The sequence below is a fragment of the Mustelus asterias genome, chromosome 1 (genome assembly GCF_964213995.1).
Source record: "Mustelus asterias chromosome 1, sMusAst1.hap1.1, whole genome shotgun sequence".
NCBI classification, from domain to species: Eukaryota; Metazoa; Chordata; class Chondrichthyes; order Carcharhiniformes; family Triakidae; genus Mustelus; species Mustelus asterias.
In genome coordinates this window covers 19,083,050-19,106,958 of record NC_135801.1, presented here as the reverse complement: position 1 = coordinate 19,106,958, position 23,909 = coordinate 19,083,050, and the positions used below count along the sequence as shown (strand labels likewise).

Here is a 23,909-nt window from a genome sequence, read left to right as displayed (position 1 = left end):
AGTCCGAAGATGTGTGAGTTAGGTGGATTGGCCATGCTAAATTGACCCTTAGTATCAGGGGGATTAGCAGGGTAAATATGTGGGCTTATGGGGATAGGGCCTGGGTGGGATAGATTTTGATGCAGGCTCGATGGGCCGAATAGCCACTTCCACACTGTAGAGATTCTGTGATTATGTGATAAATTACCCCTTAACGTCCCAAGATGTGTAGGTTAGGGGGATTAGTGGGGTAAATACACTGGGTTATGGGGATAGGGCCTGGGTAAGATGCACTGTCAGAGAGCTCAATGGGCTGAATGGCCTCCTTCTGCACTGTAGAGAAAAGTAAAGTTTATTTATTAGTCACAAGTAGGCTTACATTCACACTACAATGAAGTTACTGTGAAAATCCCCTATTCTATGATTTTAAATACTATTCCCTATGATGCTATCTCTACATTGCACAACATAGATTTTGTTCAACATTAAGTTAGCCACTTCTTTCCCCTATCTGCAGTCTGCTAAGAAAGCTGATGTGAGGGACAGATGTTGACCACCATGAGAGACAGAGTCCTCATCTGCCTTCCTGCTTCACAAGCCTCCACCCTTTTAAGAAATTCTGCACTTCAGCTGGGGCGGAACCTTGTCTCACGGAGACAATTTGCAAAGATGTCAGGAGATTTACCAAAGACGGCAAAGATGGCTCTGCTTGGATACGTGGCACTGAGGTAAGCGGTCATTTTTGGGGAGCTGAAGGGAACCCTTTTAATGAAACAAAGGTGAAGCAGAGAGCGGAGATGATCGATGCACTTACTTTTCTCTGTTGAATATGGTAAAATCATTGTGGACTGTTTCCAGACACTGTTGAAGATGTCCGTACTTGAAAACATGAAAAAAAAAGAGGGAGAAATTATAAAATGCAATAAGACGTCATTGCTACTGCAAGTGCCTCACTTAAACCTTGATAATGATTAAATCCCTCAGTTTCAACGATTAGTGCAAAAATTAACATTATTTATTCCCTTCTTGTACAATGTTATGTTACATCCATCACCGAACCACTTGTTTCTTTTTTAAAAATTAAATCAGATGATTTTCATAAAAACTGAAAAAATAATGCATTACAAAACCCCAAGAAAATAACAAGGGGTGCCCATAATTTTCACTGAAAGATTATCCAATCAAGACATCTTACCAGTGGGGAACTATCTTTCCCAGAATCTTTAGATTTATTCTTCGCCAGTCTTTTCTTTTTCTTGTGAAGAGGCTTCGACTCCAGTATCATTTCTTCCAGTTCAAAGGTCGGATCGCAATTCAGTCTCCCCTTCTGCTCGGAGAGAGAAAAGAAACAATAAAGAATTAAAAAGACAACCTAATAATGAATGTCGGCAAAGAACAGTCCAGCGCAGGAACAGGCCCTTCGGCCCACCAAGCCTGTGCCGACACTGATGCGCGATTAAATCACTCGGGAGGCTGGATCGTACCCGGGAAATAAAGGCTTTTATTAGTAACAAGAATGGAGCATACTGCATAACAATACAATCCCAGACTAAAGGGTCACCAGGCAGTGCAGTGACCTTTATACTCCTACAGATAGGCGGAGCCAACCGGAGTGTACCACAGAACAATACCAACAGGTAGAACACCCCAACCCTAACCCCAACAGTGACAACAGTAACATATGTACAAGTACCCATAGTGCTAACCATCTATGGTTCAGTACCCATAGTGGTAACCATCTATGGTTCACCACAGACACATGGTACCTTTTTTAAAAAAATTGTGACTTATTACGAAGAGCAACAATCTTGAATAGTGTCCTCTTCACCTTCCCACTGATTGGACGGGATGTTACGGCCTCGCTCGGGTGAGACCGGAAATTCCCACCCGAGGTCAGCAGAGATTTCCGTTGTTGGACCCTCGCCCACTCCTGGAGTGGGACTTGAACCCAGAGCGTTATGACTGAGAGACAAGAGGGCTCCCAACTGAGTTACCACCAATCATCTTAACCCCATTCAACCAGCGCACAAATAGGAAAAGTCACAGATTTCACTAATTTAATCTGTGCTCCTGTGAATCTGGTTTTCAAGAAGTGATAGCTTAATTTTGCACAAAGAAATTCAAAGTAAGAATCCTGTCTGGAAGCGACTTCCATCGGTATGAGAAACAACATGGTAAAATATAGCAACTTATATTCTTAACAAAACTTCTGAAGTTTATTTATTAGTGTCACAAGTAGGGTTACATTAACACTGCAATGAAGTTACTGTGAAAATCCCCGAGTCGCCACACCCCGGCCCCTGTTTGGGTACACTGAGGGAGAATTTAGCATGGCTAATCCACCCTAACCAGCACGTCATTGGAATGTGGGAGGAAACCGGAGCACCTGGAGGAAATGTGCAGACTCCACAGAGATAGTGACCCAAGCTAGGAATCGAACCCGGCTCCCTGGAGCTGTGGGGCAGCAGTTCTAACCACTGTGCTGCCCCAACTTTTAGAGTGAAATCATTATATTGAGCACATTGTATTCCTGTTGATAATATGGGAGAGCTTCAATGTGGTGATATTCTGTCAAGGCAGACACCAGCCTACATTTCTCACATGAAGGACATAATTGCTCTGGAGAGAGTGTTGAGGAGATTCACAAGAATGTTGCCAGGACTAGAGAAGTGTAGCTATTAGGAGAGAGTGGATAGGTTGTAGTTATTTTCCTTGTAACAAAGAAGTCTGAGGGGTGACTTGATAGAGGTGTACAAGATTATGAGGGGAAAAGGTAGAGTGGACAGGATAAGATTGTTTCCCTTGGTGGAGAATTTCAGAACCAGGGGACACAGAATCAAGATAAGTGGCAGTAGGTGCAGAGGGGACACGAGGAAGAACTTTTTTTATGCAGAGGGTGGTGGGTGTCTGGAATTCACTGCCCGAGTTGGTGGTGGAAGCAAAGACCCTGAACTCTTTTAATAAGTATCTGGATCTGCACCTTAAGTGCTGTAAGGTACAGGGCTATCGGCTGGGTGAAGGAAGGTGGGATTAGAAAGGGCACCTGGGTGTCCTAGGGCTGGCATGGACAAGGTGGGCAGAATGGCCTCCTTCTGTGCTGTAACTTTATAAAAAATGAACTGTAGAATGGATTAGCTCGCCTGCTGTTCTCTCTTGCTTTGGATTAGATTGAATCCAGTGACAGGAGATGGATTAAAATAACATTTTTGAAAACAATAAATGGGTAATTTCAGACCTGGGTTATAGTTTATTTTTGATACAGTACAGGATTAACTCGAGGACATGACAGATGGTAGGCGTAATGCACTTGGGAGGAACATGCAACTTTGGCTCTCTGGTTCCCAAAGCTGTCCACTACTGGGATTTTCCTCACATTATGTTTGGATTTTGTGTGAATAATTGATGAAGACTGAACACTATGATGAGTCAACAACTCCATTATCATTTTGTGAAGTGATCACCAGCATGGTAGAAGGCATATTCTCCATTCCTATGGGTTTTACCTCAAGCACCAAAACGGGACTAAAATGTTACTAGAAATATGCGAAATCTGCAGAACACTAATGTTGTTAACAGCGATGGGTATGCCAAGCATGCTGATTTAGAAAACTAACAAAGGTTGATTCAAGTTTCCAAAAAGATCTCTAGTAATTGACAACTCAAAAACACTACTGTCATGGCGTCATGTCGCAAGCTTTGTAATATTACAGGCAGGTGTATGTAACATCACTTCATTTGTATTGACCAATGTAAAACTCTATTTGAATTTTCAATGGACTCTCCAAAGTATCACCAACACAAAATAATCTCTAAGCTGCCTCCCTTCCCCCATCCAATCCACACCATCATAGTTTTCAATAGTTTAGGGTGCCTGGGGGTGGCACAGTGGTTAGCACTGCTGCCTCACAGCGCCAGGAACCCAGGTTCTGTTCCAGCCTCGGGTCACTGTCTGTGTGGAGTTTGCACATCCTCCCCGTTTCTGCGTGGGTTTCCTCCGGGTGCTCCGGTTTCCTCCCAAAGAAAAGTTCAGGGGCAGGGAATTCATATGGTGTTCGTGGAAGTGGAAATGAATAGGGTTGGGAAGCATTTTCCAATCAGGGCCAGTGTGATCTCCTGGACTCGTTTCGATCGCCTCAGGGGGTCGGAGAGGAATTTCCCAGATTTTTTTTTCCCCATATTGGCCCTGGGGTTTTCACTCTGGGTTTTCGCCTCTCCCTGGAGATCATATGGTCTGGAATGGGGGGGTAGGGGTGAGTTAATAGGTTGTGATGAACAAAGCATCATAGCTGTGAGGGACAGCTCGGTGGATAGGATATTAGTATGTAGATAGGCTGGAAAATTGGGCGGGGATCCTGGATTCAGGATTCAATCCTGGACCGGGGAGCGGCGCGGGCTTGGAGGGCCGAAGGGCCTGTTCCTGTGCTGTATTGTTCTTTGTTCTTTGTTCTTATATGCGGGTTAGGTTGATTGGCCATGCTAAATTGACCCTAGCGTCAGAAAGATTAGCAAGGTAAATGTGTGGGGTTACGGGAATAGGGCCCTGGATGGGATTGTGATAGGTATAGACTCGATGGGCCGAATGGCCTCCTTCTGTACTGTAGAGATTCTATTCTATGATTTTAGGTATTGCTCTCTGCTATGCCTCCCAGTTCATTTTCCTCTCCTCTGCCTTTTCAAATCTGAAACTCTTTTACCTCTTCAGTGGGGCTAAGCCGATATTCTTCAACCAACCTTCCCGGTCAACCTGCCTGATGAACCCAATCAAGACCAGTTAGCTCATGTTGGCAGTCTTTATTCTCCCCAGTTCATGCCAGTAATCTTCCTCCTCACTCCCGTTGGATAATGCTGGCAATCCTTTTGCTCCATAAATGCAACATCAATTTTCCCACTTCCCTCCAAGTAACTTCTGCCCTCTTCTCCACTTAAACACCACTCTCAGACTAGAATTTTACACCCCTCCCTCCCATCTCCCATCTGGCACCAAGGTTCGAAATGGGCTGGGGTGGTGGAAAGGACTGTGCCCGTAAACTACCCACCTCTGCTGGGGGTTGGGCTAGGTGGCACAACCCATCCACCCTTGGGCCAGTTGAGTCCCCTGAGTGATCAGTTAATAGTTGCTGGTATGCCTTGGGGGGGCTGGTCTGCAGGAATAATAGGTGTCCCACCTGGTTAGGCACAATGCCCACAGGGAGCACCCCCAACCAGAAAGGTCTGTCTCTCTTTGAATACCCTTTCCTGGCTTCTCAATCGCACCACACCATCTATGTGAAGGGTCTGCCTGACCGGCTCTGGTGAGCCCACACAATTGCCAATTGTAGATCTTTGGCATGGTCTGTTCCTGGTGGCATTGCTGGAACTGAATAGCTCTGGGCCCTCTGATTGGTCAGCTGCTTTTGGAGGTGGGGCACTATTGCTTTCAGGGTGGTCTCACCCCAGACTTTCCAGTCAGTGCATGGGGCCACCATCTCCCTGGCCTCAGTTTCTACCCACTTTTCCATCCACTTCACAAATATCCACTTAGCTCTCCTTCAATTCTACTTACATTTGTTCCCTCCCTTTTTGACTTCCATCTACTTTCCCATCTTTCACTTCTATCCATGAGTTGCCTTCCCCCCGCCCCTGTCTAGTCCTACCTGGTAAGAAGTCTCACAACACCAGGTTAAAGTCCAACAGGTTTATTTGGTAGCAAATTTGGTAGCAAAGTCCTACCTGAACAGGGCTATGCTTTTTCTGAAATAAAACAGGAAAAACATAGCAGACTGCTCAATACCATTGAGAGAAAATGGTGTTCATCTCAGCGCTAATGGTTAGAATAGTATCCTCCCAATACTATTGGTGGGAGCTCCACCTACAGTCTACAGAGGCTGCAATCTCTGCTATCAGTATTGAGAGTGGCATTGAGGAGAGATACAGATACAACTTCTACAGATGCACCATAGAAAGCATTCTTTCCGCTCGTATCACAGCTTGGTATGGTTCCTGCTCCGTCCAAGCATGCAATAAACTACAAAGGGTCATGAACGAAGCCCAGTCCATCACACAAACCAGTCTCCCATCCATTGACACTGTCTACACTTCCCGCTGCCTCGAAAAAGCAGCCAGCATAATCAAGGACCCCCATGCACCCTCGACATACTCACTTCCACCTTCTTCCACTGGGAAAAAGATGCAAAAGTCTGAGGACACGTACCAACCGACTCAAGAACAGTTTCTTCCCTGCTGCCGTCAGACTTTTGAATGGACCTAGCTCACATTACGTTGATCTTTCTCTGCACCCTAGCTATAACTGTAACACTACATTCTGCACTCTCTCCTATCCTTCCCTGTGTACAGTATGTTTAGCCTGTTTAGTGCATAAGAAACAATACTTTTCACCATATACTAATACTTGTGACAATAATAAATAAATCAAATATGGGGGACTTATATTAGCTAGAATATTTCAGGAAGTCTAGACTGCAGGGGAAAGGCTCCAGCTGCATTGGTTTTCATCAGAAAACACTGACAGGCTCCTGAAACAGTGACAATCAATGTGAAAAGCTAATAATTAGCATGCATGAAAATTCCTTGAGAAAAGAAATACTCTTCTGTGATCCTTTCCAGTCACCTTTGCTGCTTACTTATTCTAGCATGGCTTAGAAGTGATGACAAAGTGATTGGATCGAATGATTACAAGGGAAGGGAACTTGACAGCTTAGTCAGGACGAGTGATTAACAGTATAATAAACCTATCTTCATAGTTATTAATATGTTCAACACTGAATTGAATGTGCCATTTATCAGCTCATCACTCATTTTACAGATGGCACTTTGTAGAGGCTCGCCTGACCTGGAAAGGGTACATGTTATATTTGATGACATTTACAAAGATTACAGCAATGAAACAATGACTTCAGGGAAGAAGTGAATAATACAACAAGGAATCAAGGAGAAATATGAAATGAAAGCATCAAAGAATATGGTGAATTGTAGCCGAGGGGAGTGGGTACAGGGATCATGATGCATGTGACATACCCCGTTTTTGGGAGCAACTGCTTTGTATAGAATGCTGGATGTCAAGTCCTCTAGCACGTGCAACACAACGTTCGGTAGATTTCAGCAACTTTGGAAACCATCAAACACTTCTACAATCGCTAGAAAGGCTAGTTGAAATCAATCAGTGAACAGTTTCTAAGCTGTTGATTATCCCTTTAAATATCATGGGGTGGGGTGGGGGGGGTCTTTCTGCTCATGAAGGCGTTAACTGGAGAATGGAAGCTCCAATGCGCATTGCCAGTCTCAAATCAGTGTTACAGACTGATTGACATCACAACTTCCTGATGCCCAGAGTGGAAGGGATGGCCTGATGGTATTATCGCTGGACTATTAATCCAGAAACTCAGCTAATGTCTGGGGACCTGGGTTGGAATCCTGCGTGGGTTTTCTCCGGGTGCTCTGGTTTCCTCCCATAGTCCAAAGATGTGCAGGTTAGATGGATTGGCCATGCTAAATTGCCCCTTAGTGTCAGGGGGACTAGCTAGGGTAAATGCATGGGGTTATGGGGATAGGATCTGGGTGGGATTGTGGTTGGTGCAGACTCGATGGACCAAATGGCCTCCTCCTGCACTGTAGGATTCTATGATTTCAGATTTTAAAATGCACTGTTTCAGTGTATGAACATCTACCAATTTCATAAAATGCGGCAATATAACTTACAGCAAGGGAATTATTCAATCAAAATTATTACATTTTGCCGTCTGTTAACTCACATTTGGAACAAAGGCTGGAGGGAGATTCTTCTCCAGAGCAGCATCCCAGTTCACATCAACTAAGTACGGAGAATTCTGAATGTCCTTCAGACTCGATAGCCGACACTCAGGATCTTTAACAAGAAGCTGGTGTGAAATAAAATAATTGCATTTTAACATACGGTGGATAAAAGAAACTGTGCCACAGTTCTTTGAAATACCTAGACAAATAAGAAAGTGTTAAAGATAAAAAAATGTTGCTGCATAACTAATAGGTATGGTAGTGTAATGATTATGTTATTTCAATACCAGCTTGCTCCAACCAGGAGAAAGCGAGTTCAAATCTCACCCAGTCCACTAGGGATTTTGAACTCAATCGATCTCTTTAACTGGCTGCAATCCAAGCTGCCCTCCTGACTGTAACATCCTTTATACCTTTTTTCCAAGTGTTGGGTCCATTCATTCATTTGAAGGGATGAGGGGACAGCACTGGTACAAGTTTTAAAATGGTTTTCTTTTATTGAAAATAACTTGAAAGATTAACATGACTGAAGCGAAAAAAAAAAGAACTTGGAGACTGTCTTCTAAGCCAGTCCCTCGAATCTAAGATAAAAGCAAATTACTGCGGATGCTGGAATCTGAAACCAAAAGAAATCTCAGCAGATCTTGCAGCATCTGTAAGGAGAGAAAAGAGCTGACGTTTCGAGTCCAGATGACCCTTTGACAAAGGGTTATCTGGACTCAAAATGTCAGCTCTTTTCTCTCCTTACAGATGCTGCCAGACCTGTTGAGATTTTCCAGCATTTTCTCTTTTAGCCTCTAATCTAAGAACTGAACTGGACTGAACACAAAAAGCCAAAAATATGTTTCAGACCCTTATCTCATTATTGGAAGTGTTTTTCACAGGCTGTCTCCGTCTAGAAAAACAATTCTTGCAGCTGCTGTTATGCTGTTCATAAAATATAGGAGCAAAATAAGGCCATTTGGCCCAACGAGTCCACTCCGCCATTCGATCATGGCTGATATGCTCCTCATCCCCATTTTCCTGCCTTCTCCCCATAACCTTTCAACCCATTACCAATTAAAAATCTGTCTAACTCCTCCCTAAATTTATTCATTGTCCCAGCATCCGCCACACTTTGGGAATTGCGAATTCCACAGATTTACAATCCTTTGGGAGAATTAGTTTTTTCTCAACTCTGTTTTAAATTTTCTACCCCTTATCCTAAGACTATGACCTCTCGTCCCAGAACACCCCACCAGTGGAAGCATCCGCTCCACATCTACTTTATTCATACCTTTTATCATCTTGTACACCTCAATTTGATCTCCCCTCATTCTTCTAAATTCCAGAGAGTATAGGCCTAAACTGTTCAATCCCTCTTCAAACGACAAACTCCTCATCTCTGGAATCAATCTAATGAACCTCCTCTGAACTGCCTCCAATGTCACTACATCTTTCCTCAAATAAGGGGACCAAAACTGTGAACAATACTCCAGGCGCAGCCTTACCAATGCCTTGTATAATTGCAACAAGACTTCCTTACCTTTATATTCCATTCCTTTAGCTATAAATGCCAACATTCTATTCACTTTCTTTGTTGTTGTTTGCCTGCATTGTGTACCCTTCAGGAATGCAGTCAGTTTTTAGCTAACCCATCATGCCTTCTGATTCTACATGTAGTTAAGCTAGCTTAGCAGAGTTAGTTAACCCCTACAGTCTAGCATTTACATGTAATTGTGCATGGACAGAAGTATCTTAAAATGAAGTCTTTTCATAGACTGAAGCAGACAGGGCTACGCATACACAGGATCCCTCACCAGGTATGGGCATGGATGTTATATTGACATGACCTTATTGTCTGATAAATGTTCTTCTCAATATTAATACCCAATAGTATTTCAAGTTCTTTGTCTAAAACCATGGAGTGAAAACCCACACTAAAGTTCTGTTCTCAATTAATATAAGTAATGCTGGAATGTTGTTTCCTAGATCCTCTTGTCCACGTTGTTAGGCTTGGGATGGTCTTGTTCTAGTTACTGTCTTGCTGCTGACCAAGGTCTTCCCTGTTTGCCAAAAACATCTTGCAGCATTTGGCAGTACAATTTAATTTAATATTTGGCCTTGCAAAGCATGCTGGTACAAATTGGCCAAACTTTGAGTTTCGTCAAGTTATGTCAAACCTGTACTCTTGCAAGGGTGAGCACAGAAGGCTGTTAGTCAATCTGGCTGGTCTGGTGTGCAGTTCCTATCAGATATAGGCCACACTGGGCAAGGGTAACCATGCTGACAAGGTGTTGGATCTCCACCCCTCTGATCACCAGCTGGAGTTGTTTAGTAAATTCTGCTCCCTCAGGTTCACAGTGACAGAGTTGTCCCCTGATGGAGAACTTGACTAATGCATAGGGAAGCTACCACCTTTGGCCGACTCATAACACGCGCATAGAATAACATCAAACTGACTCTTAGGACCAAGCTGATGTACAAGTGCTCTTAACATTTTGCTGCAAAGCTGTGGCTGTAAGCTTAACTATTTCCATCTTCATAGTCTGTGACACACTGGGGGTATTATCCTGGCAGGATATAATCATGAATACTGCACTCCTCTCAAAGGCAAATTCTCCAGATTTATTTGCAATCATCAAACAGAGGCAGCCCCATTGGCTTGGGCACATCTGGAAGATGGAAGATGGTGATATACCCAATGATTCTCCATTTAATAAGGTGGCCAGAGTCATGACCAGTAGGACGATCAATGTTCTGCCTCAGGGATGCTTACAAGCGTGACGCGAGGTCCCTGGACATCAATCGGCATGTCTGGGAGTCACTAGCTGCTGGAAGAGGAAAATGTGAGTTGGGGTACATTATCCTGGTGATCATTGGCTATAGCAGCTTGGCATCAGATGTCACTGCCATAAAAAACAACCCACTCAAGGATTGGTCTTTTGAGCCATGGGTACCATCGGGTGCGGGGAGAGGGAGGGTGGACAGCTGCCACTCCGCAACAGTGATTGGTGAGGGGGGTTGATGGTTTTGGCTATAATTGGGTGGTGGTGGGGTTGTGGTGATTGGCCCGACTGGGGGTTGTGGCAATCGGCAGTAGCAGGGGAGGGGAGTGCTGGTTTTCAGCCACAAAGGCAGAGAGGCAGTGACAGGTTTCTGAGCTCAGAGCACAGAAATCTGCACATGCGCAATTGCACCCTCTGCTGCTGTCAGCCCACTTTCGGCTGATTTCGACCCCGCCCACTCCCCCTGCTGGCGGATTTCAAGTTTTGCCTTTTTTTTGACAGTTAGGCAAGATTAGATTTTAAAGTCACCCAAAAAAACGGCATGATTTTCTCCCACGTTTACGTTAGTTTGGCAGTGTTGTAGATGGAGCGTTGCTGGAACGGGTACGATGACAGGGGTTTTCTATCTAGAGCAAATCAGTAACCCGTATGAGTTTTTATACAACAATCCGACAGCTTCATGGTTACTTTAAAACCGATACCAACTGTTATTATAATTACTGGTATGACAGGGCTAACCAATGCTTCCATGAAATCTGCTGATTTTTCAGCAAAGGAAACTTATTCCAGAAAACTTTATGTTGCACTATTTGATCCACAGCTCAGAAACACTTTGACTAAAAAGAGTCCAACAGCAAGCAAGCTACACACTTGTATTAAACAGAAAAAGATCCACCACCACTTTCTCAGAGTGAATAGGAATCACCAGTGAATGTTGCCTCTGCTAATCTCATACAAGAATTTAAAAAGCATTAAAAATTCAAGTGAATTATACTGATTTGTATGGAATAAAATTATTTCTGATTGACAAATAACTTAAATATATAGTGTTCAATTCTGGTCGCCACACGACTAGAAGGATGTTGATGCTTTGGAGAGGGTACAGAAAAGATTTACCAGGATGTTGCCTGGTATGGAGGGCATTAGCTTTGAGGAGAGGTTGGAGAAACTTGGTTTGTTCTCACTGGGACGACGGAGGTTGAGGGGTGACCTGATAGAAGTCTACAAGATTACGAGGGGCATGGACAGAGTGGATAGTCAGAAGGCTTTTCCCAGGGTGGGAGAGTCAATTACTTGGGGGCATAGGTTTAAGGTGCGAGGGGCAAGGTTTAAAGGAGATGTGCGAAGCAGGTTTTTTACAGAGGGTGGTGGGTGCCTGGAACCCGCTGCTGGGGGAGATAGTGGAAGCAGATACAATAGTGACTTTTAAGGGGCATCTGGACAAATACATGAATAGGATGGGAATAGAGGGATATGGTCCCCAGAAGGGTAGGGGGTTTTAGTTCAGTCGGGCAGCATGGTTGGTGCAGGCTTGGAGGGCTGAAGGGCCTGTTCCTGTGCTGTAATTTTCTTTGGTCTTTGTTCTTTTGTTCCTGACCTGCCTGGAATCCGTGGTAGCTTTCCAAGTCAGACCGGAGCTAACATCCAACAGGGGACCGTACTGTCATGATGGGATTCCAGTAGCAGATATTTGTAAGGCCTGCTTCCTCTGGGAGCCTCAGCTACTAAACTGCTGTGAACAATTACAAAGATGACCAGCAGGATTCCAACAGGATCGAGGCAGTAAGACTCGGCACTCCATGGAATTCACGACCACAGAAAATAGTTGAGGCCAAAATATTGATTGTTTTCAAGAAGCGGCTAGATATAGCTCCTGGAGTGAAGGGGATCAAACGATATTGGGGGGGGGGCGGTGGGATCAGGCGATTGAGTTGGATGATCAGCTATGATCATAATGAATGGTGGAGCAAGCTCGGAGGACCAAATGGCCTCCTCTTGCTCCTATTTTCTATGTTTCTGTGCTTGAAGGACCCGGTTTCTGCTGGATGGCCTGGGTTAAAATTCTGCTTTGCTTTGGAATACAGAAAGATTTCACACAGTATTTCTCTTTCAGTTGCTATAACAGTGAAGTGTGTCCAGATTGATTTTTCTTGGCTAAAAATACCTCGGTGCCAGTTGTAAAAGTCTACGCCGTGACCTTTTCTTTCCATTCTTTTACCTTTTTTACTAATGCCACCAAGCCTTTGGACCATGTGGAGGAGCAGTGCACTTTTTCCGTGCTAATCATCAGCAGTATTTCTTCCACTGAAGTATTGGAGTGAATGTCATATGGTCTCTGTGAGATAAAGTACAAGAGAATTACTTCGCATTTACCTTGTGTGCTTTGTTAAAACTGGACAGTAAGTGTCAGCAACTGGTAAAGGCGTTTTCCCTCATATCAGTAAAGAGTTATAACAAAATATGAATAGTCATCAATAAAGTGAATGAATTAGCAAACATCACAAGTTAAAACATGGAAATTTGCTGGCCATTGCAAGTCCAAAATTCTGTTGTATATTTTGAACTGAAGGGTTACACATCTGAAACATGAAGGCTCTTTCTTTTCCCCAGCATTTTCAATAACTTCTATTTCTATTTTGTAAGGGCGGCACAGTGGTTAGCAATGCTGCCTCACAGCGCCAGGGACCCAGGTTCGATTACCGGCTTGGGTCACTGTCTGTGAGGAGGCTGCAAGTTCTCTTGGGTGGGTTTCCTCCGGGTGTTCTGGTTTCCTCCCACAGTCCAAAGATGTGCGGGTTATGGGGATAGGGCCTGGGTGAGATTGTTGTCGGTGCAGGCTCGATGGGCTGAATGGCCTCCTTCTGCATTGTAGGATTCTATGATTTCCAGCGTCTGCTTAATGAAAAATGACTATTCAAAACCATGTTGGATATTGTGTCACTGGGCAGGATTTTCCAGCCACTTTCGCCCTGAAACTGGAAAATCCCGCCCGAGGTCAACGCACCATTCCGATTCGCATGGCAGGCGGAATAGGAAAATTTGCCCCATTATATCAATGTATCAGACCAAAAACCAAAGTTTAATTTTGGGGGTTACAAAAGCTTATTTTAGCCTATTCTCCCTTTCTCATGGAGAAAGAACAGAAATGAATTCTGATGTACAAATGTCACTTGGCCTGAATGTTATTTAGTTTGTTGGTAGCAGTTTCCTCATAGTTATAAAAGAATGGATAGTCCCCACTCATCCATCACTAACACTGGCCTTGGTTTCAATCCACTAATTTAAAATTAATTCACTTTTTAAATACATTCATGGGATGTGGGCACTGCTGGCTGTGCCAGCATTTATTGCCCATCCCCGATTACCCTTGAACTGAATGGTTTGCTTGGCATTTTCAGAGGACATTTAAGAGTCAAGCATATTGCTGATGGTATGGAGTTACATGTAGGCCAGACCAGAAAAGGATGGCAAATTTCCTCCCCTAAAGGACATTTGTGAACCAGATGGATTTTTACCATAAGACCATAAGACATAAGAGCAGAATTAGGCCACTTGGCCCATCGAGTCTGCCCCGCCATTCAATCATGGTTGATATTTTTCTCATCCCCATTCTCCTGCCTTTTCCCCATAACCCCTGATCCCCTTATTAATCAAGAACCCATCTATCTCTGTCTTAAAGACACTCAATGACCTGGCCTTCACAGCAAAGAGTTCCACAGATTCACCACTCTCTGGCTGAAGAAATTCCTCCTCTCTCTGTTCTAAAGGATCGTCCCTTTAGCCTGAGGTTGTGCCCTCTGGTTCTAGTTTTTCCCACTAGTGGAAACATCCTTGCCACATCCACTCTATCCAGGCCTCACAGTATCCTGTAAGTTTCAATAAGATCCTCCCTCATCCTTCTAAACTCCAACGAGTACAGACCCAAAGTCCTCAACCGTTCCTCATACGACAAGCTCTTCATTCCAGGGATCATCCCAGGGAATCTTCTCTGGATCCTTTCCAAGGCCAGCACATCCTTCCTTAGATCTGGGGCGCAAAACTGCTCACAATACTCCAAATGGGGTCTGACCAGAGCCTTGTACAGCCTCAGAAGTACATCCCTGCTCTTGTATTTTAGCCCTCTCGACATGAATACTAACATTGCATTTGCCAACTGAACTTGCACATTAACTTTAAGAGAATCTTGAACAATGGCTCCCAAGTCCCTTTGTGTTTCTGATTTCCTAAGCATTTTCCCATTTGGAAAATTTACGATAATCAACAATGGTTTCATGGTCAGACTTTTAATTCCAGATTTTTATTGAATTGAAATTTCACCATCTGCCGTGGTGGGATTTGAACCAGGGTCTACAGAGTATTATCCTCGGTCTCTGGATTATTAATTCAGTGACAATACCGCTTCAGTCATCACCTCCCATTCATTACCCCACTCTTCCCTATCTCTGTAAACGTATCCAGGCCAATATTCTTCCAAGAACTGGGAGTTCCTCCCATTCTGATCTCTTACACATTCATCATCCATGTTGCCCCACCATTGGATGCTATGTTTTTGAACAATATTGATCTAAAACTGCAGAATTTCTTCCCTGATCCACTCTGTCACTCCACCTCTCTCTCTGCTTTCCCTCTCTATAAAATTCATCTCTTTGATCAAGTTTTAAGTCACACCTGCTAATAAGGCTTGGTGTCAATTTGTGTTTGATTACACCTTTATGAAGTGTATTGGGACATCCTCCTGCCTTCAAAGTTATGTATGAATGGAAGCCGTCTTTCCTGCCGTACGTAAGTTTCTAAACGATGCGAGTTGGTTTCACCTTGTCGTTACCTGTGACAGTAGGCGAGTTTGAAATGCTATTCTGTGAAGTGGGATCGAGAGTTATCCCCCCTCCCCTTAATGGTTCTGACCCCTCTGCTGAAATATATGGAAAGAAGCTTTGACTGGGAAAGGCCAAGTGGGATCCCTGTACCTTCAGCTCACTGGGAAGGCACGTCTGCCACAGCAGTCCTTCAGGGAATCTAACATGGTTGGGCTTATTCTTATTCTGCTCATTACTTGGCTGTTTATTTTGCTGCGCTGGTGCCATTAGAAGAATTTCCATTGAACTCCTGAACTTCTGTAATTTGAGTAGGGGATTTTCTCCACTATAATAAGAGAAACAATGCTCCCACCCTCTGTCTAGTAATATTAAGTACAGGAGTACAATTCTGCGCATGAATATGCAAATCTCTGGTGTTGATCTGCTGAGTGCAATATCCAGAGATTTAACTTGGGTCTATTGACAGGAGCTTTGCATTACGCAGATATCAGTCGCAGAATTGTAATTGCTGCTTTATCGTATTCTAATCTAAGTTTGTGGTTCCACATGGTTACTTATTATCTTCTTACAGTACTTGCCATTCCAAGCCCAGTTGTGCTTCACATTCTTAATTATTTTTCTTGGGCGATTCACGTCTTCTGTGCGCTTGATAAACCATCTTGCACTTGGTTCTTTAAATTCTGCCCTTTTCACTCCTCATCAACAAATCTTCTTCCCCCTGCTGCTTGAATACCTCCCCCCCGCAACCTAATCTCTATACTTGTTCTCCTGTCTTGCTGATAGCAGTTCCATTTCTTTGCTCACCTCTCTTCTTCAATTCTCCTCCTTCGGGGATCTTCTTCAGTGAAATCCCCCAGTCACTTCCCGCAGTTCTTTTGTTGTTTAGAGCCTGTCATGCTGATCAGCCTGAACACAAGCTGCGGCTCATCTACCTACTGAACTTTTCAAAGCAATGACGGGAATCAGAAGGATATAAAACAGTTTAGACCAGTATCCTTATTTTTACTGTTGTTCTTTTCCCCTTCTGGGGCGGCCATTTGTGTTTACAATCGGCGCCAGCAAAGCACCGAGGCAACATTTTATTTATATCCTTCATTTACTTTCTGTGCTTTGAGTTTTTTTTTCCTTTTCCTCCTCCACAGAGCACTAATGAGGGTGTCAGTCTAGTGGGTCACCAGCCCAGTCTGCAGCAGCCAGGCAAGATTACAAGGAATCCATATTTCCTCTGTAGCTCGCTCTCTGAAAGTTGTTTTGCTTCACTACATCCACCGATGTCAGTACTCGTGGGCTCCCCAGGCATGATTTAGGTTCAATGAAAGTAAACATTGGGAGAGCTGTAAAGTTGTCCATTTGTTATCTTCCAGTTTACACTCTTCCAAGTTGAAATGACCCCCTGTAGGTCTATCCAGTTTAGCCACACAGATAGTGTGTTATCTCTGGCTCAAGTAGTGGATAATTGGCTAGGGTTTTCATTTCATTATGTGTTGACTGTGGCAACACAAAAGTTGGGTGATGGCAAGGTTAGGCTCATATAATCAAACAGTAATCACTGCCTAGGATAACATAAAAAATGGACAGTTGGATAAGGTGCTGAATGTATTATCGCTAGACAATTAATCCAGAAACTCAGCTAATGTTCTGGGGACCTGGGTTCGAATCCCACCACAGCAGATGGTGGAATTTGAATTCAATGAAAAATATCTGGAATTAAGAATCCACTGATGAAACGATTGTCGATTGTCAGAAAAACCCATTACCAATATCCCTTAGGTAAGGAAATCTGCCATCCTTACCTGATCTGGCCTACATGTGACTCCAGAGCCACAGCAATGTGGTTGACTCTCAACTGCCCTCTGAAATGGCCTAGCAAGCCACTCAGTTTCAAGGGCAACTAGAGATGGGCAATAAATGCCGCCCAGCCAATGATGCCCATGTCCCACGAATGAATAAAGAAAATGGTAAGGTAAAATAGTCCCAGATGACCATAGGCTGTTCTACCCTTTGAGGGGGAGAGCTGACTGGTGGTGATTTAACCTGAGGATTCCCACACCTTAGGTGAGAGGCAAAGGGGGTCTTCACGGATAATCTCAGCCGGTAGGGGACCTGAACCCACGCAATTGGCATAGCTCTGTATTGCTAATCAGCTATCCAGCCAACTGAGCTAAACCGACCTCACCGATGCTCTACATGAGTGGAATCCTTTCCCAAGAAAGACTCAATGCCCTCAGGAGGAGAAAATGATCAGAGACGGAAAGAAAAATCAGCGATTAAGCATGGTGATTTGTTAAATCCTTAGAAGTATCTGTTTACAGATGAGCTAAGCTTGGAGTGAGTTCCTTAAATATTATGACAGAGATGTGCCATATTATCCCCCCTGGAGGGAAGATAAACAAGAGCTGGAACTGCGAGGGCACGTTCTTGCAGATGGGATGCAGTGTTGCATGATAATTATTTTGTTAAACTGAACCAATCCCAAGTATTGCTTTTCATTACTTTGAACTTTGCATGCAAGCTGTGTCCTCTCCAAACTAAAACATAGCTTAATAAATTAGTCCTGCTGTACACAACATGCTTTTGATATCTTTTACTCACAGTAATTAAAAAATTATCTCCACAGATGCACTGGCATTAATGAAGAAAGAAAGTTGAAGCCAACTTGCCGCTAATAGATTGTGACTTCTGACCAGTGAACCACAATTGTTTAGAATAGTGGAAATATGAACATGGAGATGTCAGCTGTAGAACGTATAAAATTGATTTGTCATTCTATTCACAGCAGAAGTGAAATGCAAGAGCATGCTGTTGTAATTAAATACAAAACAAAGAGAAGCAAGCATTGGCTTTAAAATAAGGCAAGCAATATTATTGAAGATATATTAATATCTGGTTGTGAGTGCGATCAAGATGTCAACATCTTTCAACATCATTAATAGGTACAGCATGCTGCGCTGGGATGCGAGAATCACTGGCTAAACCAACATTTATTGCTTAACCCTATTTGCCCTTGAGAAGGTAGTGGTGAGCAGCCTTCTTTAACCACTGCAGTCACTGTGGTGCAGATACATCTCCAGTGCTATCAGGGAGGCAGTTCCAGGATTTTGACCCAGCGACAGTGAAGGAATGGCAGGCACAAGTCAGGATGGCGAGTGACTTGGAAGTTAACATGCAGTTGGTGGTGTTCCCGTAAGCCGTTGTCCTTGCCTTCGAGGTAATGTAGGTTGTGGGTTTGGAAGGTTCAGTTGTAGGCGAGTTGCTGCACTGCATCTTGTAGATGGTGCACACAGTTGCTACTGTGCGGCAATAGTGGAGGAAGTAAATCTCTAAGGTGAGAGATGAGGAGTCAATCAAGTAGGATGCTTTGTCCTGGATGGTTGGAGTTTATTGCGTGTTGTTGAAGCTACACCCATCCAGACAACTGGGGAGTATTCCATCACACTCCTGACTTGTGCCTAGTACAAGGGGAACAGACTTGGGGATGTAAGGAGGGGAGTGACTCATCTCAGAATTCCCAGTCTCTAACCTGTTCTTGTAGCCACATGGCTGGTCCAGTTCAACTGATCAATGGTAACCCTCCCAGAATTTTGATAGGTGGGATTGAGCAATGATAATGCTATTGAATAGCAAGAAGAGACGGTTAGGTTCTCTCTTGTTGGAGATTATCATTGCCTGGCACTTGCGTGGTGCGAATGTTACTTGCCACTTATCAGCCCAAGCCTGAATGTTGCCCAAGTGTTGCTGCTTGTGGGCATAGACTGCTTCAGTATCTGAGGAATTGTAAATGGTACTGAATACTCCACTAGCTTCACCGAACGTCCCCAATTCTGACATGACGTTGGAGAGAAGGTCATTGATGAAGCAGCTGAAGATAGTTGGGAGGAGGACAGTTCCTTGAGGAACTCTTGCAGTGATGTCCTGGATCTAAGATGATTGGCCTCCAACAACCAGAACCAACTTCCTTTGCACTTGGTATGGCTATTGTAGAGATTTTCCCCCCGATTCCAATTTTGCTTTGACTCCTTGATGCCAAACTCTGCCAAATGCTGTTGTGATTTTCAAGGGCAGTCATTCTCCTCTTCCCATTAGAATTAAACTCTTTTGTCAATATTTTAACAAGTAATGAGTTCAGAAGCTGAATGACCCTGGCGAAATCTAAACCTGAGCATTAATGAGTGGATTGTCACTGAGTAAGTGCCACCTGATCGCACAGTGAATGACACCTTCCATCATTTTGTTGATGAATGAGTGTGAATTGATGGATCGGTAATTGATCAGGTTGGGTTGTGCCTTCTTTTTGTGGAAGAGGTAACTCTTCCAATATACCACACCAGCTATTTGTAAATGACTTGTGATTTAACAACCAGATAAGTCCATCTAAATGTCTGCAATGAGGCTCCTCCTTCCTTCAAGTGATAGGACGCTAGTTCTCATAATCTGCAATATTTCTCCTAACACATGTGTGCTATTGAATTTCTTCCATTAAAATTCCTGCTAATTGGTTTTGGAAATAATTAATTATAACAATTGCAGTTTGTGCTAGTTATGAGTGTAAGTAAGATAGTTATCAAAGTAATTTCAGAACATTGCATTCAGAAAAGAGTGGGGATGGACCATTTATCAAACAACAACCATCTTCTTGTCTCTTGTACTTAAATGAAAAGCTGGAGAGGTGATGGCCTAGTGGTATTATCGCGAGACTATTAATCCAGAAACTCAGCTAATGTTCTGGGGACCAGGGTTCAAATCCCACCACAGCACATGTGGAATTTGAATTCAATAAAAAATATCTGGAATTATGAATCTACTGATGACCATGAAACCATTGGCGATTGTTGCTTCACTAATGTCCCTTAGGGAAGGAAATCTGCCATTCTTACCTGGTCTGGCCTACATGTGACACCAGAGCCACAGCAATGTGGTTGACTCTTAACTGTCCTTTAAAAGTTTGAAGTTCAGGTGCATTGGCCATGCTAAATTCTCCCTCTGTACCCCAAACAGGCGCCAGAGTGTGGTGACTAGGGGATTTTCACAGTAACTTCATTGCAGTGTTAATGTAAACCTACTTGTGACTAATAAATACATTTTACTTTAAAAAATGGGCTAGCAAACCACTCAGTTCAAAGACAAATAGGGATGGGCAATAAATGCAGGCCAGCCAATGATGTCGATGTCCCACATATGAATAATAAAAAAAATTCCTAGTTGAGAGTTTATCATATTTATGACTCCATACAGCACATTCTATACACCACATGGTTGGGTAGCATTTTATGTGAATAATGATATGTATTACATGTAATATCATACTCAATGTCATACTAGAAAATATTAGTGATGGGTTTTGGGCATGTTTTTGTATCAAAGAATAGAATCTATTGAATCCCCACAGTGCAGAAGGAGGCCATTCGGCCCATCAATTGTGCACCAACCACAATTCCACCTAGGCCCTACTCCCATAAACCCACATATTTACCCTGCCATCCCCTGTCACTAGCGTCAATTTAGCATGCCCAATCAACCTAACCCGCGCGTCTTTGGACTGTGGGAGGAAACCGGAGCACCCGGAGGAAACCCACGCAGACACGGGGAGAATGTGCAAATTTCACAGAGTGGCCCAAGGCCGGAATCGAACCCGGGTCCCTGGCACTGTGAGGCAGCAGTGCTAACCACTGTGCCACCTTTCACACCATAACACAGTGTCCAAACGCGAACTCAGGGTGGACAGAAACCCCCCGTGGAGCGGAAGGGCAAAAGCTCGCTTGATCTTGTTTTCCAGTATCAATACAGACCCATGAAAGTGGGGCCTCACAATCCTTTTGATCTTTTGGGTTTTGTGTAAAATTAGATTCAAAATGGTCATAGAAAAAAGAAAAGCATAATGTAAAATGTACATTCTTCAGCTCTTAGTTAACAATTCATTCACTTTCCAATGTTAGTTTCTTACAGAAAGTCATCAATAGGGGAGATTATCTGAAATCTTGCATGACCAAAAAAATGATCTGAATTGTACGTCTTACCCAGCCCCGCAGCAGTTCATAAGATGTAATGCCCAGTGACCACCAGTCCACAGGGTAGGAATAGCCAGGGCCTCCTTCCAAAAAGGCCTGAAAAAGCTCAGGAGCTAAAGAGAAGCAAGAAGGAGAAAGAATCAACCTTAATTCACCGACACACAATATTAACTCGTGACCATAAAGGTCTATGGCAAACTCATACTGTTGAAATGAGTTATGGTCCACTATTCCTCTTAAGGAATGCACATTTAATCACTAAAAAGAGTTTTTGAAATAACTTCTGAGAGGCGGGTGTCTCTTCACCGTTTGTTTACAATGGTTTGCAATATTCAAGCAGGTACAGAGAATTTGCCCCGACTGCCGGTGAACTGGAAACTCCACATCACATGCCTCTGTAGAGCTCCTGGTTTGGGAAGCCTAAACAGGCCTCAATTAGGGAGCTCGTATTCCAACAGGTCTAACTCATGGACCTTGTTGAAGTCATTACAGTTTTGCTTAAAGAGCAAAAAAAACACAATGTAGTAATAAACACTCAGCTATTTCTGTATTGTTGAGATTTCACTTATTCATTCATTTTAGACTAATTTATTTAATGACTGTATAATCATCATTAATCTATTGACTATTAATACTTTATTTTGCATTGATTAATATTGGTATTGGTGAGAGTGTGAAATAAAACAGCCAATTTTAACCCCACCCACGTCTTCAGGCTCTTCTGCCAGTATAAACGTCCCGTTGCCCTGTCTGGCGTTGCAGTCTCAGTCTGCCTGCCACTCTGCTGAGGAATTGGTGGAAAGGCAGAAATTCAACTGGAAACGCACCACGTAAACCTAAAGAGACACCAACTCGACTCGAGAGAATGGATTGGGACTGGGGTTGAATCCACTCTGAAGAGGAGAATCAAGCCTTCCGTACCCGCACGCATGGATTTTCCGGTAAGCGTCACAGGATAGAGATGAGGAATGGGAATCCTGGCTGCTTTTACAGCTCCTTAACTCGGGATCCTTGAATTATTAGGCCTCTGCTGAGATGGACAGACTCAGGATCAAACTAAGTGCTTCTTAGTCACTTGCACATAGCACAGTGACTTTGCCAACTGATGTACCAGGGAAATAGAGGGTATTCTTTTTGGAATGCTCATAACATCTTCTTGAAATCAATTCTGACTCAGTTATACATGTTCTGAGAGCACTGGGTCCGAAAGAAGCATCATTCCCAAGACTAATAGCTAACCGTTCATCAATCCTCATTAGGAACCATCTGAAACATTCATAAATCTTAATGACAGTCATTACTTTCCAGTATATTTTGTAAGGCATCCATCATTACTAACATACAACCGCATGGACAAAGAACAAGTTCATGCCTACATTTCATACTGGAATATTTTATACAATTATCAGGCATTTGACGGATCAGTAAAATCTTGGGGAAATTGAGACTAAATCAAAAATCTATTGAGAATGAATTTGCTCCTTCTCCAAAACTGCTAGCTGGGTAAGATTTATGAGAAATTTCATCTTCAGTTGAAAGCGGTAAGTAAATCCCTTAAGTAATGTTGCTTTATTTTTCATTTGTAAGTGAGCAAATCATCGCGCAATTTTCTTTTGGATCAACTACTGCCAACATTGTAACAGAAAGCTGTGAGCATCTGTTTAAGGAGCCAGCCAAAGTCTAATAATTCATCATCAATCATAAAACACTTAACATCGTGCAAGGTAGTTTGCTCCCTGCCAGTGAAAGCTCGGATTGTTCATCAATGCTACAGATAAATCCAATGCATCTTTGGTCTTGACAAAATATTTGCCAATATCGAGGTTGACATTGGCTGGTGTTGAACAACAGAAGATTGTAATTACAGTTCACAGGTAATCCCTGCATGTTGTAAAGTTGCACCAAGCTTTCAGTTCTTGCTCCAGAAGTTAGTTTTATAGAAAGTTACAGTGCAGAAAGAGGCCACTTTGTCCATCGTGTCTGTGCCGTTCAGTAAATGAGTCACCCAGCCTAATCCCACTTTCCAACATTTGCTCTGTAGGTTACAATGCTTGAGGTGCAAGACATCTTTCATAGAATTATAGAATCCGACAGTACAGAAGGCCATTTGGCCCATCGAGTCTGCACCGACCACAATTCCACCCAGGCCCTATCCCCATAAACCCACGCGTTTGCCCTAGTTAGTCCCCCTGACTCTTGGGAGTAATTTAGCACGGCCAATCCACCTAACCCGCACATCTTTGGACTGTGGGAGGAAACCAGAGCACCCGGAGGAAACCCATGCTGACACGGGGAGAATGTATAAACTCCACACAGACAGTGACCCAAGCCAGGAATCGAACCCGGGTCCCTGGTACTGTGAGGCAGCAGTGCTAACCACTGTGCCACTGTGCCGCTTTGAAATGAGTTGAGAGTTTCTGGCACTACTGTCCTTTCAGGCAGTCAGTTCCATATCCCCATGACCCTCTGGGTGAAAAAGAATCCTTCTACCAACCAACATGTCCCAGACACTGACCTCTCTGCTAAGTAAATAGGCCCGACCAAACCATCCTATCCAGATATTTTGCTTTGTTGTGATTTTTTGTGAAGAG

General features: G+C 43.4%; 1 protein-coding gene across 1 annotated transcript in view; it reads right to left on the bottom strand.

Moving 5' to 3' along the window:
* Window positions 1–23,909, bottom strand: part of LOC144497645 (serine/threonine-protein kinase 32B-like) — a 193,363-nt gene that overhangs the window by 4,659 nt on the left and 164,795 nt on the right. The window contains exons 6-10 of the mRNA XM_078222893.1: window positions 21,328–21,431; window positions 12,715–12,831; window positions 7,728–7,853; window positions 1,175–1,306; window positions 794–858 (exon numbers count right to left, since the gene is read on the bottom strand). Coding sequence (XP_078079019.1) covers window positions 794–858; window positions 1,175–1,306; window positions 7,728–7,853; window positions 12,715–12,831; window positions 21,328–21,431 — 544 coding nt within the window. The remainder of the gene's footprint in view (window positions 1–793; window positions 859–1,174; window positions 1,307–7,727; window positions 7,854–12,714; window positions 12,832–21,327; window positions 21,432–23,909) is intronic.